This window comes from Pituophis catenifer, unplaced genomic scaffold (assembly GCF_029215685.1).
Source record: "Pituophis catenifer annectens isolate HBS135680 unplaced genomic scaffold, rPitCat1.0.hap2 SCAF_1, whole genome shotgun sequence".
In the NCBI taxonomy this organism is placed as follows: Eukaryota; Metazoa; Chordata; class Lepidosauria; order Squamata; family Colubridae; genus Pituophis; species Pituophis catenifer.
The window spans coordinates 233,489,680-233,512,717 of record NW_027256881.1 but is presented as its reverse complement, the minus strand read 5'-3'; the positions used below and the strand labels follow the sequence as shown (position 1 = coordinate 233,512,717).

General features: G+C 43.3%; 2 protein-coding genes across 6 annotated transcripts in view; one reads left to right on the top strand and one right to left on the bottom strand.

The window, feature by feature from the left end:
- Nucleotides 1-4,584, top strand: part of OBSL1 (obscurin like cytoskeletal adaptor 1) — a 78,733-nt gene extending 74,149 nt beyond the window's left edge. For both annotated transcript variants that reach the window (XM_070956789.1, XM_070956781.1), the window contains 4 exons: nt 460-564; nt 1,961-2,227; nt 3,100-3,369; nt 4,001-4,584. In XM_070956789.1, coding sequence (XP_070812890.1) covers nt 460-564; nt 1,961-2,227; nt 3,100-3,369; nt 4,001-4,008 — 650 coding nt within the window. In that variant the 3' untranslated portion in view covers nt 4,009-4,584. The remainder of the gene's footprint in view (nt 1-459; nt 565-1,960; nt 2,228-3,099; nt 3,370-4,000) is intronic.
- A 1,366-nt stretch (nt 4,585-5,950) lies between these two features.
- TMEM198 (transmembrane protein 198) lies at nt 5,951-21,624 on the bottom strand. Of its 4 annotated transcripts, none has more exons than XM_070957165.1 (5): nt 21,547-21,624; nt 13,936-14,186; nt 11,813-12,388; nt 7,313-7,500; nt 5,951-6,393 (listed from the first exon to the last, which is right to left on the bottom strand). In XM_070957165.1, exons 2-5 carry the CDS (start codon nt 14,096-14,098, stop codon nt 6,247-6,249), a joined length of 1,074 nt encoding a protein of 357 aa, XP_070813266.1. In that variant the 5' UTR covers nt 14,099-14,186; nt 21,547-21,624; the 3' UTR covers nt 5,951-6,246. The 4 variants fall into 4 exon arrangements, with proteins under 4 accessions (XP_070813266.1, XP_070813267.1, XP_070813268.1 ...); XM_070957166.1 differs by lacking the exon at nt 21,547-21,624 and adding an exon at nt 21,239-21,250; XM_070957167.1 differs by lacking the exon at nt 21,547-21,624 and adding an exon at nt 15,600-15,642.
- Between the last annotated feature and the right edge of the window lie 1,414 nt (nt 21,625-23,038).

The following is a 23,038-nucleotide window of genomic DNA, read 5'->3' as shown; positions in this document are numbered from 1 at the left end:
AGCTTACACCACTCTCTCCCTTGAGTGGCTTCCCACCAGTTCTTACTCCTTGCCTTGATTTCAAAACAGCAATGTTGTGAGGGGGACAGGATCCCACCACAGGCAATCACTACTGACCTATACAATTGTAGCCTACATTTATTTTATTGCAATAGGAGGGGAATTCCTCCCCCCCCACCTCAGGATTTGAAAAATGTGGTTTAACAGCTGGGGAAGAAAGCAGCAAAGGCTGTGTTTTCATCCTTTAAAACAACTGTTATTTACTAATATAAATGTATCAGCGTTTGTAAACCCAGACAAACCTTTCATTACTTCTGTGAGCAAAATAGAGCCCTTGCTTTCAGCCACCAGTATCCTGACACCTTCTATCTTTCTAGGCCTCCTCATAAACCCTCACTGTCTCTCCTTAAACAACAAAGAAAACCCTCTTTTTCCTTTTCCCTCCCCATCACTCCCAAGGAACCCGCCACTTCTTGCTTCTGAGCTCTGCCCGCCCTGAGGACACAGGCCAGGTTCGTTTTGTGGCCAAGACAGCTGCTTCGGAAGCCAAGCTGGAAGTGGAAGGTAAGGAAGTTACTTCTTTGTTGGGTCTGATGTTAGCTCTCAGGTGAACTGGGTTGGGCTGAATAGATAAAGGAGGAGTTTGTATTTGTGCTGGGAGAGCAGGGTTAGGATTAGGGTTAGGTGGCTCAGTGGCTAAGATGCTGAGCTTGTCGATCAAAAGGTCGGCAGTTCAGCGGTTCGAATCCCTAGAGCCGCGTAACGGGGTGAGCTCCCGTTACTTGTCCCAGCTTCTGCCAACCTAGCAGTTCGAAAGCACGTAAAAAATGCAAGTAGAAAAATAGGGACCACCTTTGGTGAGAAAGTAATAGCGTTCCGTGCACCTTTGGTGTTTAGTCATGCCAACCACATGATCACGGAGACGTCTTCGGACAGCGCTGGCTCTTCGGTTTTGAAACGGAGATGAACACCCCCCCCCCTAGAGTTGGGAACGACCAGCACATATGTGCAAGGGGAGCCTTTACCTTTAACCTAACCCTAACTCTGTCTCTTTGCAGGGAGGGGAGCACTACTAACTATACTTGCCCCAATCTGCTTTGAGACCTTTCCAGGGGATGCCACAAAGCACGCTTCAAAAAACAGTGAGCCAGGAGTAGGACGGAAACAGAATTTTGCTTCCTTCGTTCCTGTGTTCAGAACTAAATGTGGTTTAAGTGATGGCTCCTTGATATCAAATTTAATAATATCTCCTTTCTGATACATTAAAAATGAAGGTCTCTGGGAAGGAAGATTGTGCATTTCCAAATGCTACATAATGACAAGGATTGTATGTTTATAGGCAACTGGACCAGGCCCTGTGCATCTGTGTGCATGAGAGTACATGCAGGGAAACTATAAAGATTGGGAAAGACTGCTTGGGAAACACTATATGTGAACACAGAGGAAAAAAACTGAAAACATATTCTGAAACTGCCCTCTCCAGTAATCTGCTTTGCTTTGTTAAGTCTATAAATTATATTTATATGCACAGCAATGTTTTCAAGTCAGGGCAGAATTACTCATATTTGTTGCATTTCTATCCCACCCCAATATAATAACTCTCAGTGGTTTACTAAGGGATAGAGAATTATTCAGAATTAAGAGGGTTGGACTAGAAGGCCTCCAAGGTCCCTTCCAACTTTGTTATTCTGTTAATTATATTTATGTAGCCAAATGAGAAGAATAGTGTCTTGTTGCTATGATGCATCATGATGAAAGGGTTGGAGCTTATGGCATGATTCACTTTCCTCCTTTTTACAAAAGTCTCACGATTCCGAGGATGTCTCTGTGTGTGCAGGTTATTCAGAATTTATTATAAGGAACCAGATCTCCTTTATTAATTTGCAAAAGTGAGCCAGGGGAGGGGTCAGGAGGTGAGAAGCCAACTTCTCAGAGCCTTTGGGTCTGCTCTTTCCTACAGCATTGCCGATTCGCATTGTGAAGCCACTGCGGGATAAAACTGTACTGGTGCATCACAAAGCCACGCTGGAATGTACAGTGTCTCAGGCTCGAGGACGTGTGCGCTGGTTTCGGGGTGACACAGAGATCTTTGCCGGGCCAAAGTATGAGATCTGCAATTTGGATTGTTACCGAACTCTGGTTATTCACTGTGTGGAGCCTGCAGATGAAGGCCTGTATACCTGTGATGCCCTGGATGATCATTCCACAGCCTGCCTGCTAGTGGAGGGTAAGGGTGTGAGTGCAGTGAAGAACCAACAGGCAGGGGAGATGGCATACTCCAAAGACAATGCAATGGAGAAAGGATTAGCAGGTGTTGCTGGCTGGCAACAGACTGAGAATGCCAAAGAGGAAGAAGTGGCATGGCAGAAAGTCCCTTTTGACAGCTTCTGGTGCCCTATTGACTTCACCATCACATTTTAGTGACACTGCCCTAAACCAGATGTGACTTCTCAACGTTTGATAGAGCAAATAGATTACAATTGTAGCAGAAGCCCTCAAACAGGATTGACAACTTTAAATAAATAAATATGTGAAGATCCACGCCCCCGAGCATGTAAAAAAAAATCCTCTCCCTCCTGTTTTGCATGATGTAGTTTACTTTCTGCCATTATTCTTTCCGTTTCAGTCCTCCAAAATAAAAACCTGTGCAGTGCAGCCATCAAAAAGCGTTCCTCGTTTAGAATTTCACCCCAGGGTGCTTCTTTTGTTATATGCTCAGCTGAGTTTGCTTTTAATACCTAGACTGAGCTGTCTTGTTCATACAAGAGCAGTAATCATCCTTTCTTCAGTTTTTCACCTTTGCCTTGTTACTCTAGTTTTAACACAGTGGAGGGAACCACATTGTTGTTGTTATTCTCTGATACTTAAAACTGGACACTTGCTCATCCATGGCAAATCACCCAGCAATCCGTTAGTCTACTTCAGCCGCATTCTTTAGAGAGTGGTTGCCGTGCAGTTTGGCAGTTCGAATCCCTAGTACAGGTCTCCTGTGTGAGCAGGGGGTTGGATTAGATGACCTCCAAGGTCCCTTCCAACTCTGTTACTGTGCAAAATGTTATTATTGTATCTATAAATTTTTGTTGTTCTCTTCCGTTGCAGCTGAGGGAATCCAGGTGGTCCAGCCTCTGAAGAACGTGGAAGTGATGGCTCCCTCCGAGGCTCGGTTTGAGTGTGAAATATCTGCCCCTCCAGACTTCACTCCCCAGTGGAGCCTCAATGGGGAGGAGCTGCAGCCTGGTTTGCAGGTGCAGATGGAGAGTGTGGGACACGTCCATAAACTGAGGTTCTGCAGGACTAGCCCTAACATGAGTGGGATGGTGAAGATTACCATTGGTAATGCCCGTTCCAAAGCCCATCTCACAGTGCGAGGTAAATATGTCTGATGGGTTGTTTGGATGGGCACAGGGCAGGGGTGGGTTCTACTTACCTTTACCACCGGTTCACAACAGGGCTGCACGCGCGTGCTTCTGAGCATGCGCAAAAGCTTCCTAATGATGTTGGGGTCGGTGGGCGGAGCCTCCCACTGATTTTACTACCGGTTCTATAGAACTGGTCCGAACCAGGGCAACCCACCACTGGCGCAGGGAATATGTGAAATTCATTAAACTCTCTTTTTTATGACCCTGTGATAAATCTGGTTGTTAAAATTAGTCTGAGCCTTGGGAAATAATGTGATATATGGAGCACATCTTCCATAGCTTGCACATTACCATAGATCTACTTGAGATACTGATCAAAGATGAAAGGGGTTGTGTACTTGGCCCAACAAAATACTGAATTCAGAGTGATAATCTCTAAATCTGACACTGAACTACTGTTCCTAGGATTCCTCAACACTGGCCATGCTAGCTAGGGTTGCTGGGAATTATAGTTCAGCAACACCGGGGTAACTATAGATCCCTATCCCTGGGAATGTACATTTGAGGGAAGGGGAAGTGGTCGAATGGTTCTTCAGTCATGATAGATTTGTCTAAACCATTGCTTTTTTTTTTTTTGACAGAGTGCTAGCGTCAGGAAAGTGCTGAAATCAGTGGAGCAAAGTTTAAGCTTCGAAAGGTTAAGAAGCAAGTTGGACAATTGTATGAATAATCACATACAAAAAGACAAGTCATCTTGTCTTCTTCCTCTTCTGCATGACATGGGAAACACGTTCTGCTTTGTTAAATGTTCTTAAGTTCTACTTTTTAAAAAAATGTTGTGTTTGGTTGATGTGATGATCTGCTGGTCCTGGATCAATGGGGAAAAGACAAAGCACTGGAACTGTATTACCTCTAACTTTATATATTCTTCAATGGGTCTAATTTAGACCAACTGAATGGCCAACTACTTTACTTTCTTCTCCCCACCCAATAAAACTCACTTCCCTTCATAGATGCATTGAACTCATGGTATGTACCGTATTCTCTTCTCCCACGTTCTTCATATAAAGCTGCAACAGGCTCAACAGAAGGGTTAGGGTATGTCTAGATATGTGCAGAATATATATGTGTGCAGTATACTTTTATGTGTATTATCTCTATTTCTAAACCCCATTCCTTAAAGAAGATCTGAAATCAAAAAGAGAAAGATATTCCTTTGGAGGAAAAACACAAATGGATAATTTAAAGCAATTGTCTGGAGTGTGTCATGCCTTTACCAATAAAGTAGGAAAACTTCAAAGGAAAACTTCAGAACTTTAGGATTGCTCTTTAGATATATCTGCTACAAATGTTGTTTTAAGACGTGGGTTGACCTCATTCTCCTTCCAAATTAAGCCTTAACTTGTCTCCAGTCCTATCTGCATAGATAAGTAACATGGCTTGGTTTGAGTTTGATGCTTGTAGCACATTCATTGAGGGAAGCACTACTCCTAAAAGGCTTTTTTTTTTTACTTGCGCAGCCACAGCCCGGCAGCGTTTGGCACATATACAAAAAAGAGAAAGACAAAACAAACAAGAGTGCAAAGTTTCTGGGGTGACAACAGTGATGATCGGTGACAGACACATGCAGTTTCTCAATGGAGAGAAGCCTTGCTGGATCCTTATCTGCCTCCCCTTTAAAAAAATGGCTGATGAATCCTCCCCATCCCCTTCCAGTTTCCTTAAAGTTGGAGATATTGAGCAAGCCCTAGCCCCAGAGACAACAGTGGAAGTTCAAACTGAAAATGTGGTACCTGTTAAAGTTTGTCCAACAGTGCAGGGGAAACACTTCTGTCTCTGTTCTCCCCCGGTTTTGTGAGATTAGATAGGAAAACATGGTTTGGACCTAAGGTCCTATTCCCTTTTCCTTATCCAACTTCTGGATCTGGCAAAACTCTCCAGCCCAACTCTTGGTCAATAATAAATTAATACAAATAACTCTCACAAGACTATGTACATGGGTTCCCCCTCTCCAGCTCCATTACTACCTCACATTCTTGCCAGCATCAGAAGTGAAGGGGGGTGGGGGTATCCAGAAAGGTTTGTTGCCTGGATACCAGTCGCATTTCCATATCTTCTCCAGTGCCACCACATGCACACAGACTCACACTCACGCTTGCATACTTCAACAGTGACAAAGCCCAGCCCAGGTTGCCAATCCCCACCCTCCTCCCCTTCCTTCCTTGAGTCACGCATTTAAACAGAATGCCAGGCACTGGTATGGGCAAGGGGCCCAGGGCCAGAGGGCCCCATTTCCCTGAGCTGGCTAGTTCCCACCAGACTGGAGTGAACTGAGTCATAAGCTTCCACTAACAGTACACCATGGCACCTGCGCCCTGAAACAGTCCTTCAGGTCAGTGCATGCAAAGACAGTCTGTAGGGCAAGGAAGTTGTGGCAAGGGAGCACACAACCATCCAACAGTCCTTCCTTTTGAGGCCCGCTCCAGAAGTGATGGATAGGAAAACGTTGTCATTGCTTATTGGGGTTGTTCCAGATGAGTAATTCTTTCTATAGTTGCCTCCCCCACCCACCCACCCCCGCAAGTCCTGCATTTCACATTTCTGACCAGGCGTGGATTACAGCCAGATCACGCTTCAGCCCTTTGTCTTGAGCAGCTGCTCAAACTCCTTCCTCACCCCTTGTTGCATGATGGCTTAGAAGCACTAGGAAGAATTCCACTTATGTTTAGCGGTTTGAGAGGTGTTGAAATATGTCTGCGCATAGGCTGCAAATACCAGTGAAGAATGTTCTCAGATCCTGGTGGTAACCAAGATGCTAGTTCTAGCCACATGGCTTGGCCCAGGTGACCACAGGAGATAGCACTTGTATTCTGGAGGAAGTGCTGGTCTATACTCTCATGGCAGGACCCGAGCCAGTGGTCAGGGGCACAGTGGAGCCACAGTCATAGTCTATGTCAATGGCGGCATGAGCGTTGGCCAGGAGGCTGTTGAGAGAGGAACCTGTCTGCCGTTCTCGGAAGCTCTGTATGTAGCTCTGGGAAAAGAAAAATTAAGAAATATTTTTAAATGATTAAAAAATAAAATTTTATACCCCTATTTCTCGCTGAAATTTTACTATATGGAAGAACTGGCTTTGCTGTCTTGCTCCAAAGTGCTTTGGTTAAGCCAAGCTTCACCTCCTAATCTTCTTGGGAGAAGGCATGCATAATCTCTGAGCTAACACTAATTATTACAGTACTGCTATTGCCTATAACTGCTAGAGGTTTCACTCATTTTACCACTTTAAACAACTTTGCAATTTGCTGTATTTAGGTACTGTACCCCAGTAACAGAAGGGACATAGTGGCTTGTCATTAAGAGAATAACATTTTTTTCCCAGTTAGCAGAGATTACAAAAGTGTCAGCTAACATTGGCTGGCATAATTATGTCTATCGTCATTAGATGGAAAACTCACTACATGTTCTTTAATTTGGGGGAGGGAGGGATTCCTTAGAACAACAATATTGGTAAAAAGCAGACATTCCTCTTTGGTTAAAAATAAATTTTGAAGAGTTAGAAAGATGCTTTTCCATTCCTGTCTTCCAAATGCAACCACCAAAGCCACAACTGGAATGTATTTTCTCTGAACATCATTTCTTTACATACGCAACTCCTCAATTAGTGTGAAGGTATTAATTCATAGGCAGCCAATGGTACTGCAGGAAAGCAGTAGATGCAGAAACACATCCATGCTGCAAAAAAAGGGTATCGAAAAAGTGAAGAATTAAGACCACACTGTGAAAATACTTCACAAATAGTAAGCAGGATGATGGAAATACAAGAGGCCTGGAAGGAAAAGAATGAGAGACAAGCTCATTTCCTCCAGAAGCTCTTTCCACCCTATTAATGACAATTTTCAGCTGAGATTCCTCTGGCCCTACCACTGTGTAGGAAGTCCCTGGCATTTACTCACTGGGGAGAGCACATCCCCATCAAATCGACGCACAGGATTAGGCTTGCGGCGGTAGGCCGGCTCAGGTGGATGGGCCTTATGTTGCAGGTGGGGGTGAGGATGTGGCCGCTTTTTCTTCTTTTCTTTCCGCTCTTCCCGCTGCTTGATCCGCATCAACTGCACACGACGCTGCTGCCGACTGATAATAACTATGGGGGAAGAAGAGCGTGGTGTGAGACCCCACAGGATAAAGGGTTGGCCTGGCCCCCAGTGAGGGAGAGCGGCCATTTTGGAACTTCTTTATTGTAGATTTCTTTTTTAAATGAAAAAAGAGTTGACATCCAACAAAAATTAGGTAAATTGATGATTGACATAGGTCCCGAGGCATTAGTTGACATGACTGAGGAAAGGGCTTTTGTTCCCATAGGTTGGAGACCAGGTACTTGGCTTGGCGGGTCTCTTTCCAGGATCAGCCACTAACTGAGACAGCCCCACTAGCAAAGGCTCATCCTGGTTAGGTCTTCTACATTCACATCATAATCTTTAACCAATCTTAAACTCTGCTGGGATTATATGGGGAATCTTTAATGAATAAGTACTGTTTGTATGCATTTAAAGTTCAGGGAGAAAAGGTATTAGGGATTTACATGGAGGAAATGGATAGAAAAAGAATTAAGCATATTCCGCTGTCACCAGCATCAGCTGCATTCCCCTAAAGTGGGTTTATAAAAAAAGGATGACAAGTCGCAATTATAGCTACTTGCACGTAATAATGTAGTTTAGTTATAAAAGGCAAATATATGTTCCTGAATAAAGTCTGAATAAAAGTTTTAAAATAGTAATTGATTAATTACTGTAATTAATCAGTTAAGCTTTAATCATATATTAAAGTTTGTTCCAAATTAATTGGTGGGTACTTATGTGAGGAGGACTCATGGATTTTTCAGAGAAATGGAAAGTAAAAATGGCATTTCTTCCATTTGATGCTGATAGAAAGCACACATATTACTTTTCAGGATGAAATCAGTGTGACTTTCTTCTAACAATAACAACCCTAGGCCACTGACACTGAGAGCATTCAATTGACATTCATGTCAATATGCTTTTAAAGTTAGATTCTACATAAATCTTATGGTCACAAATGTATTTTTCAAACTATATTGGTACAGACATGTTACCATATCAGTGAACATGCCATAGTTCCAATCTTATTTTGATCTTCAATTTATATTCCTGCCTTTATTTCAACGCTCAAGGTAGCTGGAAACAATTAAATTTAACATTACAAATGAAGGCAAAAATTTAAATTTAACATTGTAAAAGAATACAATCAACGGCATTAAAATCATTTCTCAAATAGCAATAACAATTAAAACTTAGTGAAAGATGCATTTGTATCCACACCCTAAATACTGAGAGACTGAGAGTCATTTAACTTTTTGAGGAACACATTGTTTAGCTCAAGAGCCACACAATAAAAGACCCTTTTATGCATGCCCAACAGTACAGTTCCAAGCACTAGGGTCATCTTCAGAAGAGTCTCAGGAGATCTAAGAAAGTGTGTAGGTTCATATCAGGAAAAGCAGATATTCAAGTCCTAAGTCATTTTAGGACTTCAAAGGGCTACAGTAATATTTTAACTCATACCCATCAGTAACCGATAGCACACAAATACACACACACACACACACACACACACACACATACACACACACGTGAAGTGCAGATCTTTCCTTACAGGCATATACAATATGACCCCTGTTCCTTGCACAGGTGAGCAGTACTTGCTGTGCTATGTACCACCTGTTGCTATTTATGGACACTTTCCAATGGCAATCCCAATAAAATGCATTGCATAGCTAAGTTAGGTTGAAACCAAGTCATGAATAATGAGGTTCAACTATCTCCAGAAGGGCTGCAATTGCTGTGCTCATATGCAAGCATACCTTCACTACAATCACATTCAGTGGCACATGAGGGATAAAAATCCACCCAGCTGTAAACCTGCTCTTTCTGGGGAAGTGCAATACTATCCAGAATAAACTTTGCCTCAATCCTAAAATCCTCTTTGTGGAACGCCACAGGTCAATACGATAACCTTAATGTCAAGTAAAAATCCTCAACACCACCTTCTGGGCACATCCCAACAGTAAATATTGGAACTACAAAACAGCACCCAACTCTTTCAGTTGCTCTGCAAGAATGGTGTTGTTTATGGTGTCAAAAGCTAAAAGGTCGAAGAGAACTGGCAGGATCACGTTCCCCCAAATACTTTCTGGCACCGTTCCTGTAACAACACAGTATTTTATTTCACCTTTCGCCTATAGAATCATATGTTCTCACTCCCTCTTAAAGTATTTGTTTCATTTGGACAGCTTTAGCTGGATTCTGATTTTGCTATATAAAATATAATTCACTGGTTAATTTCATTTAATCTACATCAGACAATTCAGTGTTCTCTAGATGATTACAATCTCCATAATGTGATCCCTGATTAGGGTTGCTTTTGTTTTTAAAAGAAGGAACAGATCAAGTACTGATAGTAAACCAACACAACAATATTACACTTTTATGGACCAATAGCAGGTTTGGGCAGGCTGTGAATCACATGAGACATCTCCTCTTTGCAATTTACCAGTAGCCTTAAATCATACTATCAGTATTCAGTAGCAGTGTCACATGATTTTTTTTTATATAAAAGTAAAGCTGGAAATGAGAGCATGGGTCTAATTTTGGACAATGTTGGCATTTGCAGAATTAAGGATGTGAACGGGAGCAAAATATCTCTGAAAAGCAAAGCACTCTCATACGTGTAATTTTATCTTCTTATCCTTGAGATATGGCTGAAATCAGTTCCAAAATGGTGATCTGCTAACTATCTAAATGAACCAGGAAGGCTTTAGCATTAGGATGGGAACAATTTGCTTTCCTGAGGTGTTTCACTATTATTCCCACCCTTTATCAGTCAGGGGTGCATATTGTAACTACATGGTTGAAAATCTGTAAAATACATGTAAAAAAGATGGAGCTCTCATCATATGGTTGCAGCTACTATTTTGACATTTTTTTTGCTGCCCCTTCATAGTTGCCCTGTCATCATAACATCAGATGCCCTCCAGAAGATCAGGAAGTTGTCTTGTGCCCTCCTAAACACTCAAACTCTATTCACACCTGACCGAGTGGGAAAGCTTTCCACATTCAGGAACTTGACATGATTTAACTCCCCAGAAAGCAATGGGGGACAGGAAAATCTGTAAAAGACAAAAACTGGAATAAGGAAAAATTGCTATATAATTTCCCAGCAACTTCATTATGCTGTAATGAAGAACACAGCGGCAAAGAGAAAAACTTGATGTATTTGAGAAGAATCACAGGAAGCACAAATGGAGAGATGGCCCTCCAAACACTAAGTAAAAATACAAGAGAATCCTCTGGTTCTCTTCTATTCTTTTGCAATCTTGGAACAAGCCCTTTGGGTATGAAACGCAATGGGCCACACCTGAAAGAAGCAATGCTTGAGCTCTATCAGTGCCACTTCTTCCTTGCTTTTGACAAAAAAGTATGACAAGCAATTCTTTTTTGCCTTGGGCAAAGGATATCTTTAATAAAAACAGTGCCAGCCGCTGTTATCAGGAAGTCTAGGCCCAACCACCAGCTGCCGTATTAAATCCAGTCCTACTGTTTATAATATACAGGAATCCGACAGAGAGCAGAACCCCACCAGTCAGAAAGCTTTGACCTTTTACAGAAACTTTGGTATGATGCCAGAATGACCCAAGAATAATTGCCCAAATTAGCTGCTCTAATGTTCACACTTTAAAATTCAAAGAAAGTGGCCTCCATGAATCATACCATCAAAAGTTAGGCAGGGCTACTTGTTTCTATCCTGCTGCTTTTGATAGATGATAGATAGATAGATAGATAGATAGATAGATAGATAGATAGATAGATAGATAGATAGATAGATAAATTTATTTATTTTATTTCTATACCGCCCTTCTCCCGAAGGACTCAGGGCGATGTACAACCTATTAAAAACACAAAGACAGACATCAGTTAAAATTAATTAAAATTATTACATAATTTCGGCTCAGATTTAAAACCCCCAAAATTTAAAACACCCAATTTAAAAATCATTACGTTGATAGCCTGGCTTGGTGGAACAGCAGGGTCTTGAGGGCACAGCGAAATACACGGAGGTCAGAGATCTTATGCATTTCCGGGGGCAGTTCATTCCACTGCCCCCGGAAATGCGTAAGATGATGCCAACTGTGATCCTAGCAATGGTTGGAGGAGTAGGATGTGGCCTTAAAACTGGAAGAGTAATCCATTCTAAATGTAGGTCTTACTGTATGAGGAGAACCCAATAAATTGTTGTTGTTAAATAAACCATGGTTAATGAAGTATGATATGCAAGACCAGTCAATACAAGGCCTCATTTAATCTGAACCTCATTTAATCTGAATGCTGATTTGCTTGCTTTCAGCCATTTGGCTCTCCACCCCATGAGACCACACTCACCTTCAGTGTGTGAGTATCCTTCAGCTGTGACTTTCCACTGCACCAAGACACCCAAAAATGCCAGGACAGGCCAAGTACCCAGGATGACCCAGCTGTACCAGCAGATGGGCCGGGCAGGTGCCACCTTGACACGCTCATAAACATACTGCAGCAGCAAAAAGAGCTCAACAAAGTAGTCAGCAGTGGCAGTCATGACAGCACTACCGAAGACAGCAGTCGACAATGTGGTGAAGAGGCGCTGCCATTGTAGGGTCAGGACAGCACACAGCATGCCCACCCCCAGCAATAAGCCAATGGGAATCCAGACAGTAGGTGGGTGGTAGAACTGCTCCATCACTACCAGTGTAGCTACAGCCAGTAGTAGCCCCAGCAGCAGCCCAACCATGAACAGCCCGACACTGCGTACCAGCATGGTGACTAGCCCGCAGAGCACGCCAATGCCCAGGCCAATGCCCACAGAGGCCTCCACGCTTAGCTGAGTGTCCAGCACCCGCTCTTTGTAACACAACATGAAGATGATTACTGAGCCAAACATCAGCCCAGTCAGGAACATCACTGCTTTGAAGCATCGGTATCCTAAGGAAAGAATGAAAGAAGAATGATAAGGGGGATAGGATAGGTTGCCCAATTGTTTGCTCTAGCAAAGCAGAATGATTCTCATTCCATTTGGAGACCTGTGTTTGTGAGCATTTGTGCATGTGTATGACAGTTTGCATGCTCTCTTTTTACACATGCATACCTTTTATTATACATTACTAAGGGATATTTGGGGTTTTAAAAAGAGGACTTTATATCCTTTCCTTGAACATTTCAGATCCTCTGTAATGTGTAATTGGAAGCACAGAGCTGTCACTCTGAATGTTTCCTTCTAGGGCTTTTTACATTTATCCAGGGACTCAGTCATAGAGTTTGCTATAGCCACATAATGTAGCCACAGGAGGATATTGGCCAGAACAGTTCAGAAACCTGAGTTTCATTAGGTAACGGTAAAGGTTCCCCTTGCACATATGTGCTAGTCGTTCCCGACTCTAGGGGGCGGTGCTCATCGCCGTTTCAAAGCTGAAGAGCCAGCGCTGTCTGAAGACATCTCCGTGGTCATGTGGCCGGCATGACTAAATGCCAAAGGCGCACGGAACGCTGTTACCTTCCCACCAAAGGTGGTCCCTATTTTTCTACTTGCATTTTTTTACGTGCTTTTGAATTGCTAGGTTGGCAGAAGCTGGGATACCCCTTCACGCGGCACTAGGCATTCAAACCCCTGAACTGCCGACTTTTCGATCGACAAGCTCAGCGTCTTAACATTAGTACTAAACATACATTGGTTATGTTCATGCAACAGGGCTGAACCAGATGCCCCCATCAGCCTCAGTCAAGAGACTATTTTATATTTCATTTTATTCCATTTACATGGCCACCTATCTCAAACAAATGACATTCTCATTGGCATCCTTCAGTCTCAAAAGACTATAGTATCGTGCTCTGGAAAGAGGTCCTAAAACAGCATCTAGTGTGACTAAAAACGACACTGGGTGACTAACAATTAAAATGAGCAAAAAAATACAAGGGACACAAAATGAATGCATAATCGACAGCCAAGATAAAAACAATAGCAATTCTCAATACAACCACCTCATCAGCTCTGACCACACTTGTGAACACAGTCATTTATTTGGGTGTTCAGGTAGCCACAACTCAAAAATGGCTCAATATGTCATGCCCCAGTTTTTTTGCTGTTGTTTGTTAAGCTCTACCAGATGTATCAAAGGAGGCTGACCCTTTCTTCCTCACTTCCTGTGTTTCAGGTGTGTGGGGACTTTCCTACCCCTTCATACTTTATAGCGACAGAGCATGTAAAAAGTTTCAATGAAAGAGAAACTAGGATTAATTGTGAATTAGAGAGCTGACACAACACATTTGCTCCTTTCCCTATGATCAGTTAAGTTTGTCATGCTACATAGTTAATAAAACTTGTGACTGGCTGTAAGTGGGATTGCCCATTAAAATGTCCCAATAAGACAATGAAATAATACATTCGTCTTGAATCCACATGCTTTACCTTTAATTGTCCTCTATAGATCTGGAGTAATCTACAAGCCATCTCCCCCCACCAACAACACACTCACCAAAGAAGCAATAGATGATCCCAAAGAGGCAGCACATGGCACATACAACGGAGGGCACTACTTGATAGTGCCTCTCAATCTCCTGATCACAACTATGTGTCCGGTCTTGGTCTGGTTCATGTGGAAGCAGTGGGAAACGCAGAGACTGTACCGTTGACGTCATGGCTCTTCAAGGCTTCTGTGGCGATGTCAGGCTCCCTTCTCCCTCCCAGTCACTTGTAGAAGATACTGCCTCATGACTTAATTTCCACCTGTTGAGAAAGAATAGGAAAGGAATGGTGGACCTCAGCTTCTTGGAAGTCCAGCGTGGTACAATTGATAGTACAACCTACCATCGGCTACAACATCTTCACAGGCTACAACATCTCTGAAGGAAGAACCAGCAACTCCCTACAGACAGGGCTATTCTGCTAGAATTTCATAGGAACTTAAGGAACTCCCCCTCAGTCATCAGATCATCACTCCCACATAACTCCTGATTCTCTCTTTGGGCAGGAGATTTTCACAGCTCTGCTAGAAGCTGGGATCTTCCTTATGCAATGCATGCATGTTCTGCCACTGAGCTAAAACAACCCCTTTTGTAATGGCTGCAAGAAGCAACTAAGAATCAGAATTAAATAAATGACACCAAAGTTAGGAACGCCCACCAGCTCCTGGAACTTGAGCCCAGTCCAGCAAATGTTACAGTCAAGCAGAAGCAGCTCTTTAGAATGTTGGCAAGACGTTAAAGGGGCCAAACAGGCCAGATAACTAACTCCAACTCTATTTCTATTCTTGTGGTTATTCAGAAACTGGCAGATACTCCTCCCTTATAAGAACCTTGCAAAGCCTGCTGGAAACTGTTTTATATCATATTCCATGACAGAACAGCTCAGAGCAATTCTGGAAGAAGGGAGAGCTGAATAGGAATGGGACAACAAGTTTCCAAAATCAGGGAGGGGGGGGGAAGTGGCTATAAAGAGAATCACCACCGTATGGTCTCTATAGCAACAAAGCTAAGAACAGATGATACTTTTAACAACATTCCCCCCACACACACTTCCAACCCCCAGTCTCTGGCTTAAAGAACTGAGGGGGTAAGGGAGTGAGTCATCCAAGGGGGGGGTGTAGCAGTTCAGAAAAAGCATCTGTCAAAGGCCAACTTGCATTAACCCTATCTTGGTGTGCATGGGCTGCTTGAGCCCAAAGCTAAGAACAAGCTAAGTATCTCGGGCAGTCTCTTCTCGTATTTGTCTTTACTGTTTGCCACAAGAAAAGAACAATAAAGATAGGTGGCACAAGGGGCAAGAAAAATAAAAGATAAGTGGCTCGGGTTTAAAATCAGACCATGCAACAGCCCATTTCCTGCCCTGTCTGATGGGTTATAGTTTGCAAAGCATGGCTTTGTTAACCGTTTCCTACTCATGAAGAATTTGCTAATCAACTAGAATATAAGCTGAAGCAGCACACAAGCCCTCCCCACTCTAGCCTTCGGCAACTGAAAGGACCAAATCCTGAAACCACAATGCATCTCAACCTGGATGCTTGTTTTTGCAACCCAATTCCAGACAGCCTCCATCCACATCCACCCACCGCCAACATGGACACATAGGAATCCTTCTGCAGCAATGCAATCAGTTGTTAGTATGGAGAGGGAGGAGCATTGAAGGTGGTATATAGCTCACATGCACACAAAGAGGTCAGCAGCCTAGGAAAGCAGAGGCTCCTTCCTATCTTTTTCCTAACCCCCACCTCCATCCGCTGCTTTTATTCATTCCCTCCCTCCCCACAGCCAATGAAAACCAAGACTAAAAGCATACCCTCTTCTGATTGGTGTGCTCTTTGTTGCTAAGGCAGGCAAGGCATTTTCTGATTGGCTGCTCTGAAATGACCAACTGACTGCTTTTTTCTTTCTTTCCCAGGGTTGCGCTTTTTTTGTTTTTGCTTTGTTTCAAAAGCTCATCATCACCTGGCAAGAATTTGCAGATAATGGCTTAAGAAATTATGAAATCAACCTTCTCTAATAGAATATTTGCTGGATAAATGGCTAGGAATTCTGGGAGTTGTAGCCCAACACATTGTACCTGGTACCTGGAAAGCACCACATTGGGCACAACTGGATGAAACAGTTATCCTTATTCTTCCTAGCTTTCAGGGTGAACAATACATGTATGTCCCTCTGCAGTTTTGGGGAGATTGAAACTCCCAATATCTTAATACACTGGCTAGCATGGGACTTGAAGTCCAGCATCATCTGGTGGGCTATGCAATGCCATTCCTGCTGTATATAATTGCTACCTGAGCTACCTGCCCTTATGATCAGCAGCCCAGTGAATCATGTCCAACAATGACCTGGTTACAGTGGCAGCATTTATTTTTTTTTTACTGGGAAGGTAACATCAAAGCTACTGGAAAGAAAAAAATTCTTTGAATATCATATTTTATTTTTATTTAGAGATAGAAATGGGAAACTGTCCGATAGTCAGCTACCTATCACATAATTAAGGATAATGAAGGTGATCTAGGAATTCTGGGTGAAGATCATGCCATGTCTACTTAATTCAAAGATAATACTACTGATTGCCTAATTCTGCTTAATTTAAGGAACGTCTTCCTTGATATGTTATCAACTGAAAGCTCTATCTGTCCACTAACATTTGCTACGGGCACTGCTTATAAAGGAATCTGTCTACAAATAAACCAGGTTTTTCAATTGTGACCCCTACTTAATGGAATATCCTCCCATCAAGACGCAAACTTTATCTTCAGAGAAATCTGAAAATTGTAATGTAGATATACAGTGGAAAAACTCCCTTATATTTCTGGAAGCTTCTGCTGTGAAAATACATGTGAGAAGTGAATAAAAAATGGAAGGGCAGAAAAAGGTCAGCTGGATTAGATCAACAGTCTATTGAATCCTGCAATCTGTTCTTACAGCGGCCAACCAAATGCCACTAAATCAAAGCAGGACAAGCAGGACATAAAAGGAATAGCTCAGACCTGTGCTTCAACCTTAATATTTCTTATTCATAAATACACTATGTCTGAAAATTGCAAGCTGGCTTGAGAATAGCATAATCAGAAGATCTAGTGCACATACAAAGTTTATGCCAGGATCCCATGTTGAACTTCTTAACAAAAGAAGGGGCTTGTGTCCTGTTCTTATGAATATACAGCGGTGGGATTCAAGTAATTTAACAACCGGTTCTCTGCCCTAATGATTTCTTCCAACAACCAGTTCACCAAACTGCTCAGAAAGTTAACAACCGGTTCTCCCGAAGTGGTGCAAACTGGCTGAATCCCACCACTGTTTATATACAAAACACACTGGATTCAGCAAGGCCTAATTCCAAAGAAGCGTGCACACAATACAGAATGAATAAGTGCATTTGCTACATAAAGGTTCCACGAGGAAGCCTGACTAAAATACGTTGGGTGTTAGATTACACAAAATTTCACAATCTGAGAATTTTCATCATTCAGTCGTGGTGGAACTTATCTTACTTTTTACATTAACAAGATGTGGGTCCAATGAAAACAAATCACTGCCTCTTGTTGATATAACTGAAAACTACACCAGTTCACTGACATAAATAATCACACTCTTGTTCTACAAATAATCACACTCTTGTTCCATAATCTACATTTGGAATCCTGCCTGCATTGGTCTAACCCAAAATGCGTGGAATTGAGTCCCAAATAGAATGCTGTGTTTTCTAGTCAACTACTAATCTGTTTTTCCTCCCATAGCACAGCTTTTCTAATTCTTCCAATACCCTGGTAGCTAAATTTCCTTTTTCTACAGGGTACTGTTGCCAAGGGAAGAACCTACCTCACAAGCATGTTATGGGGAAAATGGGAAGAGGAAGGAATATTAGGAATATGTTTGCTGTCTTGAATTACCGGTATTTATAAAATATGAGTAGGATATAAATAAATAAATCCATAAATAAATAAAGTAGCTCACAACAAAATGCTGGTCCTAACACTAGCTTTTGTCAGTTTATAATATCTGGGCTGCAAAGCTGCAAAAATAATAATAATAATAATAAAAAAAAATCCAGGCAACCACTAGATGGGAGCAAAGCAGCAAATAAAACTGCATGACTTTGCTGCCATCTAGTTTTTGATGGCAGAAAAGTCATGCAGTGTTATGTGTTGCTTTGCTCCCATCTAGTGGTTGCCTGGATTTTGAAACTGAGGTTGTGATTAGATAGTTTCTAATATGACCACAGACACTTGCTGTAACGAAGAACTCTTGATCCATACCATTTCATATGTATATGTTAAGGATACAGGATTCTGCTCCTGATTAATAGCCCACATCCCATCCTTTACTGGGAACAAGAAAATTCACACCTTAACACTTGTTAGTATTTAATGTATTTTAATGCTCTACCCAGGCAACGGAGAGGGGTTGCATGACTGACTGGCTAACTTTGCTATGTGTTCCAGGCCAGCCAGTTCGGTTTCTTTCCTGGAATTGATTGAGTCCCGACTAATCCTCCTCCACAGCGATTGAAGGTTCAAGTTTCCATTTTTCCCACAGGCTTCTTCATAAACAATATTCATCCCAGGAAACATTGCAGTTACAAACAGCGGTGATCCTTCCTTCCAATATATATGAAGCCAGAAAGGAAGGAGCAGAAAGGGAGACTTCTGTCTCCATACTAATTTCTGGGAATCTATCTCAGCAAGGTTTGAGTAGCTCTGCAAACCAGTCTTTTCAAAATAGGTACGGCAGTCAACACTGCAATCCCAAAGTACATGCTGGGCTGCCATAATGCAATTCAAGTACTTCAGATGAGGTTTTAGGTATGGGACATGGTAGGAATTGGACAAGAGACTGATGCTGTGGAAGTGTCATTTGCACAACCTAGTCCTGATGGAAGTAGTTTCTTCAAGGCACAAACCTATGGCCCCAAGCTATTTGTGTTTTAGGAAACAGTGCCTGAGCATACCTTGTTATGCTCTGAAAATGTTTCCTGCAATTTGTAAGATCTGTCTATGAGGAAGCAAATCGTCTTCTTTTTCTTCCCTCTGGCATTATTCTGGCAGCTTGCTGAAAAGCTCCTCCTGAAATAATCCTATTAACCTGGGAGCAACCTAGGGTATTGGTACTATGAGGAGCAGCTGCAGCATGTGGGCCTATGTGCCAAATGCTCTGAAAGCAAGGAGACCCCATAGTTCTGCTTTATGCTATAACAAACCCCCCCCCAAAAAAAACCACTGCTGTGTTGCTAGAGAGGCAGCAAAGAACATATGTTTGTTTGAAAAGGAAAACAGAAGCTTGAATGTTTTAGCACTAATTTTGTCCCTGGCATTAGACTCAATCCCTCCTTGCATGAAAGGTAAGCAAGCTATAAGTATTTATGGTAGCATATCCGTATAAACCCACACACATTACACAAGGCAGAGAGTATGGCCACAGGCTACAGCAGTCCCTGTCACTTAGAGGCTTTTTTTGTCCCCAAATGATTAGTTCAGGATTACCTCATTAAGCAGTTCTCTGTGGCTAATTTCTCATTATCCTATAGCTAATGAGTCTAGTGGCTGGGGGGTAGCATCAAAGATAGAAGTAACTTTATCAAAGTATAAAATGATTACTTTGGAAGACAGGATCTTTCATAACTGAATCCATATTGCTCTATTCCATGCAAACCTTCCAAATGGCAGGACTCCTTCCACTGCCCTGTTCCACGCATCATCCAGCTTCAAAAGCAACCTGGTAAATCCCATTTCATAGCAAAATAATATACCCCCTTCCATCCCAAACATAAAACTCGCAGATATTTTTAGAAAGAATGTTTACAGTTGTTAAATATAACAAACCCGTCTAGCTGAACATTCAGAAGTCATACCTCTGCCAGCCCCTATGCTGACTGCTATGCATCCAAATGAACTACTTGGATTAAAACAGCAGGCACAGTAATGCAAATCTTCTTTCCCTTCTGTGGGAAATAGCATTTCATTGAAACAACAGAGAGCCTGGTGGCAGCTTTAAAAGTAACATTTCTATTATAACACAATCTTGTAGATCAGAGTCCACTGTATCAGATGCACAACATTTTATCATAATTGGAGGTTTATATAAATACACACATAGTACTAGTTTTGAAAATTATAAAGTTGTCATTGGGAACTAAATATGTCTGTCTGTCTGTCTGTCTGTCTGTCTATCTATCTATCTATCTACCTATCTATCTATCATCTATCAATGGTATCTCTATCAGAAGTAGGCAATGGCAAATTATGGCCATACTGTTACCAAGATCACTGCATCATTTATCAACAGGAGTTGAGCTTGACTTTAACTTTTCTTTTCTTTCAAAAGGAAGGGAAATACAGAAAGTGCAAATACTACCAAGCATTTTCTGGTTTGGTAGTAGAGTAAATGGGGTCAGTTAGCTTTATAAGGCACCCCTTTTGCCATGTCTTCCTAAGAAATCCTGTTTGGCTAATGGTAATGGCCTCGTGTCTCCTGTTTCTTCTCACTCTGCATTCTTCCCTTCCTTCTGTTTATCACCATACCTGGCTGTGTCCATCCATTTATACCCCAGGCTGCTGCTGCTCTATCAGCTTATCAATATAATGCTGTCATTAGCACAAAGCCCAGATCAAGATGCATCCTTGTTTGGGGCTGGCAGACCACATAAGGGAAGCTGGAGGGTTGCTAGGATACTGAGCTGCAAAGACTTCTGGGGGACCCAGCAGACTCCCTTTGTTTGGGATGAGAGGTCCACCGGGAATCATGGGCTTCAGAACCCTATAAAAACTGGAGTAGACCAAGGGTTTTCTTTTGGTGCATTGTTTCTGTGTGTCCCCCCCCCCAACAAAGGGCTGTGGGCTTTGTGGCTGTTCTTTTAAAGCTTTGTCCCGGGTAGCCTTTGTTTACCCAGGGCAATGCCAATTCAAAGAGGGAAGAAGAGAGTGGGTGGGCTGGGCTTTTACGACTTGCTCCCTCCACCGCTGGGTGCTATGTCTAAGCAATAATACAAGGCCGGGAGAATAAGGGCTTAGGAGCACACACGGACTCCCCATTAGCTGGCAATGGGGATCAGCTTGGGGGGGGTGGATTTGAGCGGGATGATGGTGAGTGAGCCTTGCCCACGATCCGAGAAGGGCCAGTTGTGTGCATGGATGTTCGGGACAATACGGAACAGCAACTCCCCACCGTCCCCTCCCCACCCACCCACCCTCCGCCGTTCTCTCCCTTCCAGCTTGCTTAGTCCCGTCGGTGGCTTCCCGCGAACCGACACCGGGTTGACGGGCATGCAAACCAACTTCACCCCCCCCACACCCCCCGCCTTTCCAAACTTCTTACCTTTGCCCGAAGCTGTCCCGGCGCAGGAGGGAAAGAGATGCACGGCTACCAACCGGCGGTTCTCTTTCCATTCCTGCGTTCACCGGCGCTCCCGGAGAGCAGACGCCGCTTTGTGTTTCCTCCCTCCCTTCCACCCCCCCTCCCGTGCTCCTCCATCACGGGGAGCGTTTTCCGCCTAGCCCTCGGGGGAGGGGAGCGGCGGGGGACGTTTCCTTCCCCTCCTACACCGAGGGGTGCTGCTGCAAGAGAGCAGGCCCTAGCAATCTCCCCACCCCCACCCCACCCCACACTACTACTACTTCTCCTACCTGCACGACCCAGGCTCGAACCCGGAGCGCCGGAGCCCGCCTGGCTCGGCCCGGTGCTGAGGGACAGCTCCGCGTGACGTCACGGCGCAGGATGGTTGGGGTTTTTTTTTCCTCTCCTCCCCCCCCCTTTCCCTCCCCCCCTTTCCCCTCCCGCCTGCTTCCCTTCGCGCGCCCTCGCGAGACCCGGCTCGAGCCAGGCGCGCTGGTCGCTGTTTCTCTTTGCCTGCCTTCCTGTGTTTGAGGTCGTCGCCCGCCCCACAAGGCTCATCCTTCCCCCCCCTCACCTCCACCCCGCTTATCGCCTGGAGCGCGCGGGGGTGAAGGAAGCGAACATGTCACGCTCGAGTTCCCCCACAGGATCCCTCCCGTCGCCCCTCTCTGTATGGGAGAGAGAGGGCAGCTCCCTTCTCGCTGCTTTAGTGTCCCGGCTATTTCCGGTTGGAAGTCTCTTTGTTTTAAGGCATTTGCCGGTACCCCCGCCTGCTTCCAGAGCTCTAGGTTGGCTGGTCCATGGGGCTGCCTCGTTGTAATTGACTCGCACTAGTAGCCGCCGGTTGGACCTTCTATTTGCAACCCCGTCGTATTTGCAGAGAAGTCCTAGTGCGAAATGGAAACAAAGCGTCGTGTGGCGCCTCGTACCTTATTTCGGGTTAAATCTTACTCTGCGATCCTTTCCATCAGATTGCATTAGAAACAGGTCATTCCCTCCTTGTTCCAAACGCAATTCCTGGCATTATCTATTTCTGCTGTGATGGTTCAGTATTGAGTATTCAGTATTAAGCTACTGGCAATTAGGTTAATCCTTCTATAACAATTCCCACTGGAATTGTTGCAGAATCCTTATGGTCTACCAACATATTTGAAATCTTTTATGGATGAATTGCTTTTATCCAAAGTAGAAAGCCCCCTTTCAATCCAGTTTGCCATTGCCTACGAAACTACCATCAAATATTATGACACTAAAAGAAGAAAGATGAATTTATTGTTCAGTCACAAAATTGTGTCCAACTCTTCACAACCCCATGGACCATAGCCTATCCTCCACTGTCTCCTGGAGTTTGCCCAAATTCATGTCCATTGGGTCAATGATACTATTTAACCATCTCATCCTTTGCTGTGCCATTCTTTTGCTTTCAACCTTTCCCAACATCATGGTCTTTTCCCATAAGTCCTCTCTTCTCATTTGGTTGTCAAATTATTTGAGCTTCAAGAAAGATGAATAGTCACCACTTGACATTTACAGATATATGACGTTATATATGAGACTGGAGGAGTAGCATTTGTATAGATCATTTAAGGATCCTTAAAACAGTTGGACACAAAACTGTAACAAGAGAATGTATTCCTGAACCCTGGAATGGTACAGAACCTGGTACGGTATCTTAACATTTTCCAGCATAGCAATGGCAAAACTGTGCTATTCAATTTAAATTAGTCTAGATATATTGGGGGGTTTTTTTTTAACCATAATAGGCTATGGAATGGTTAATTC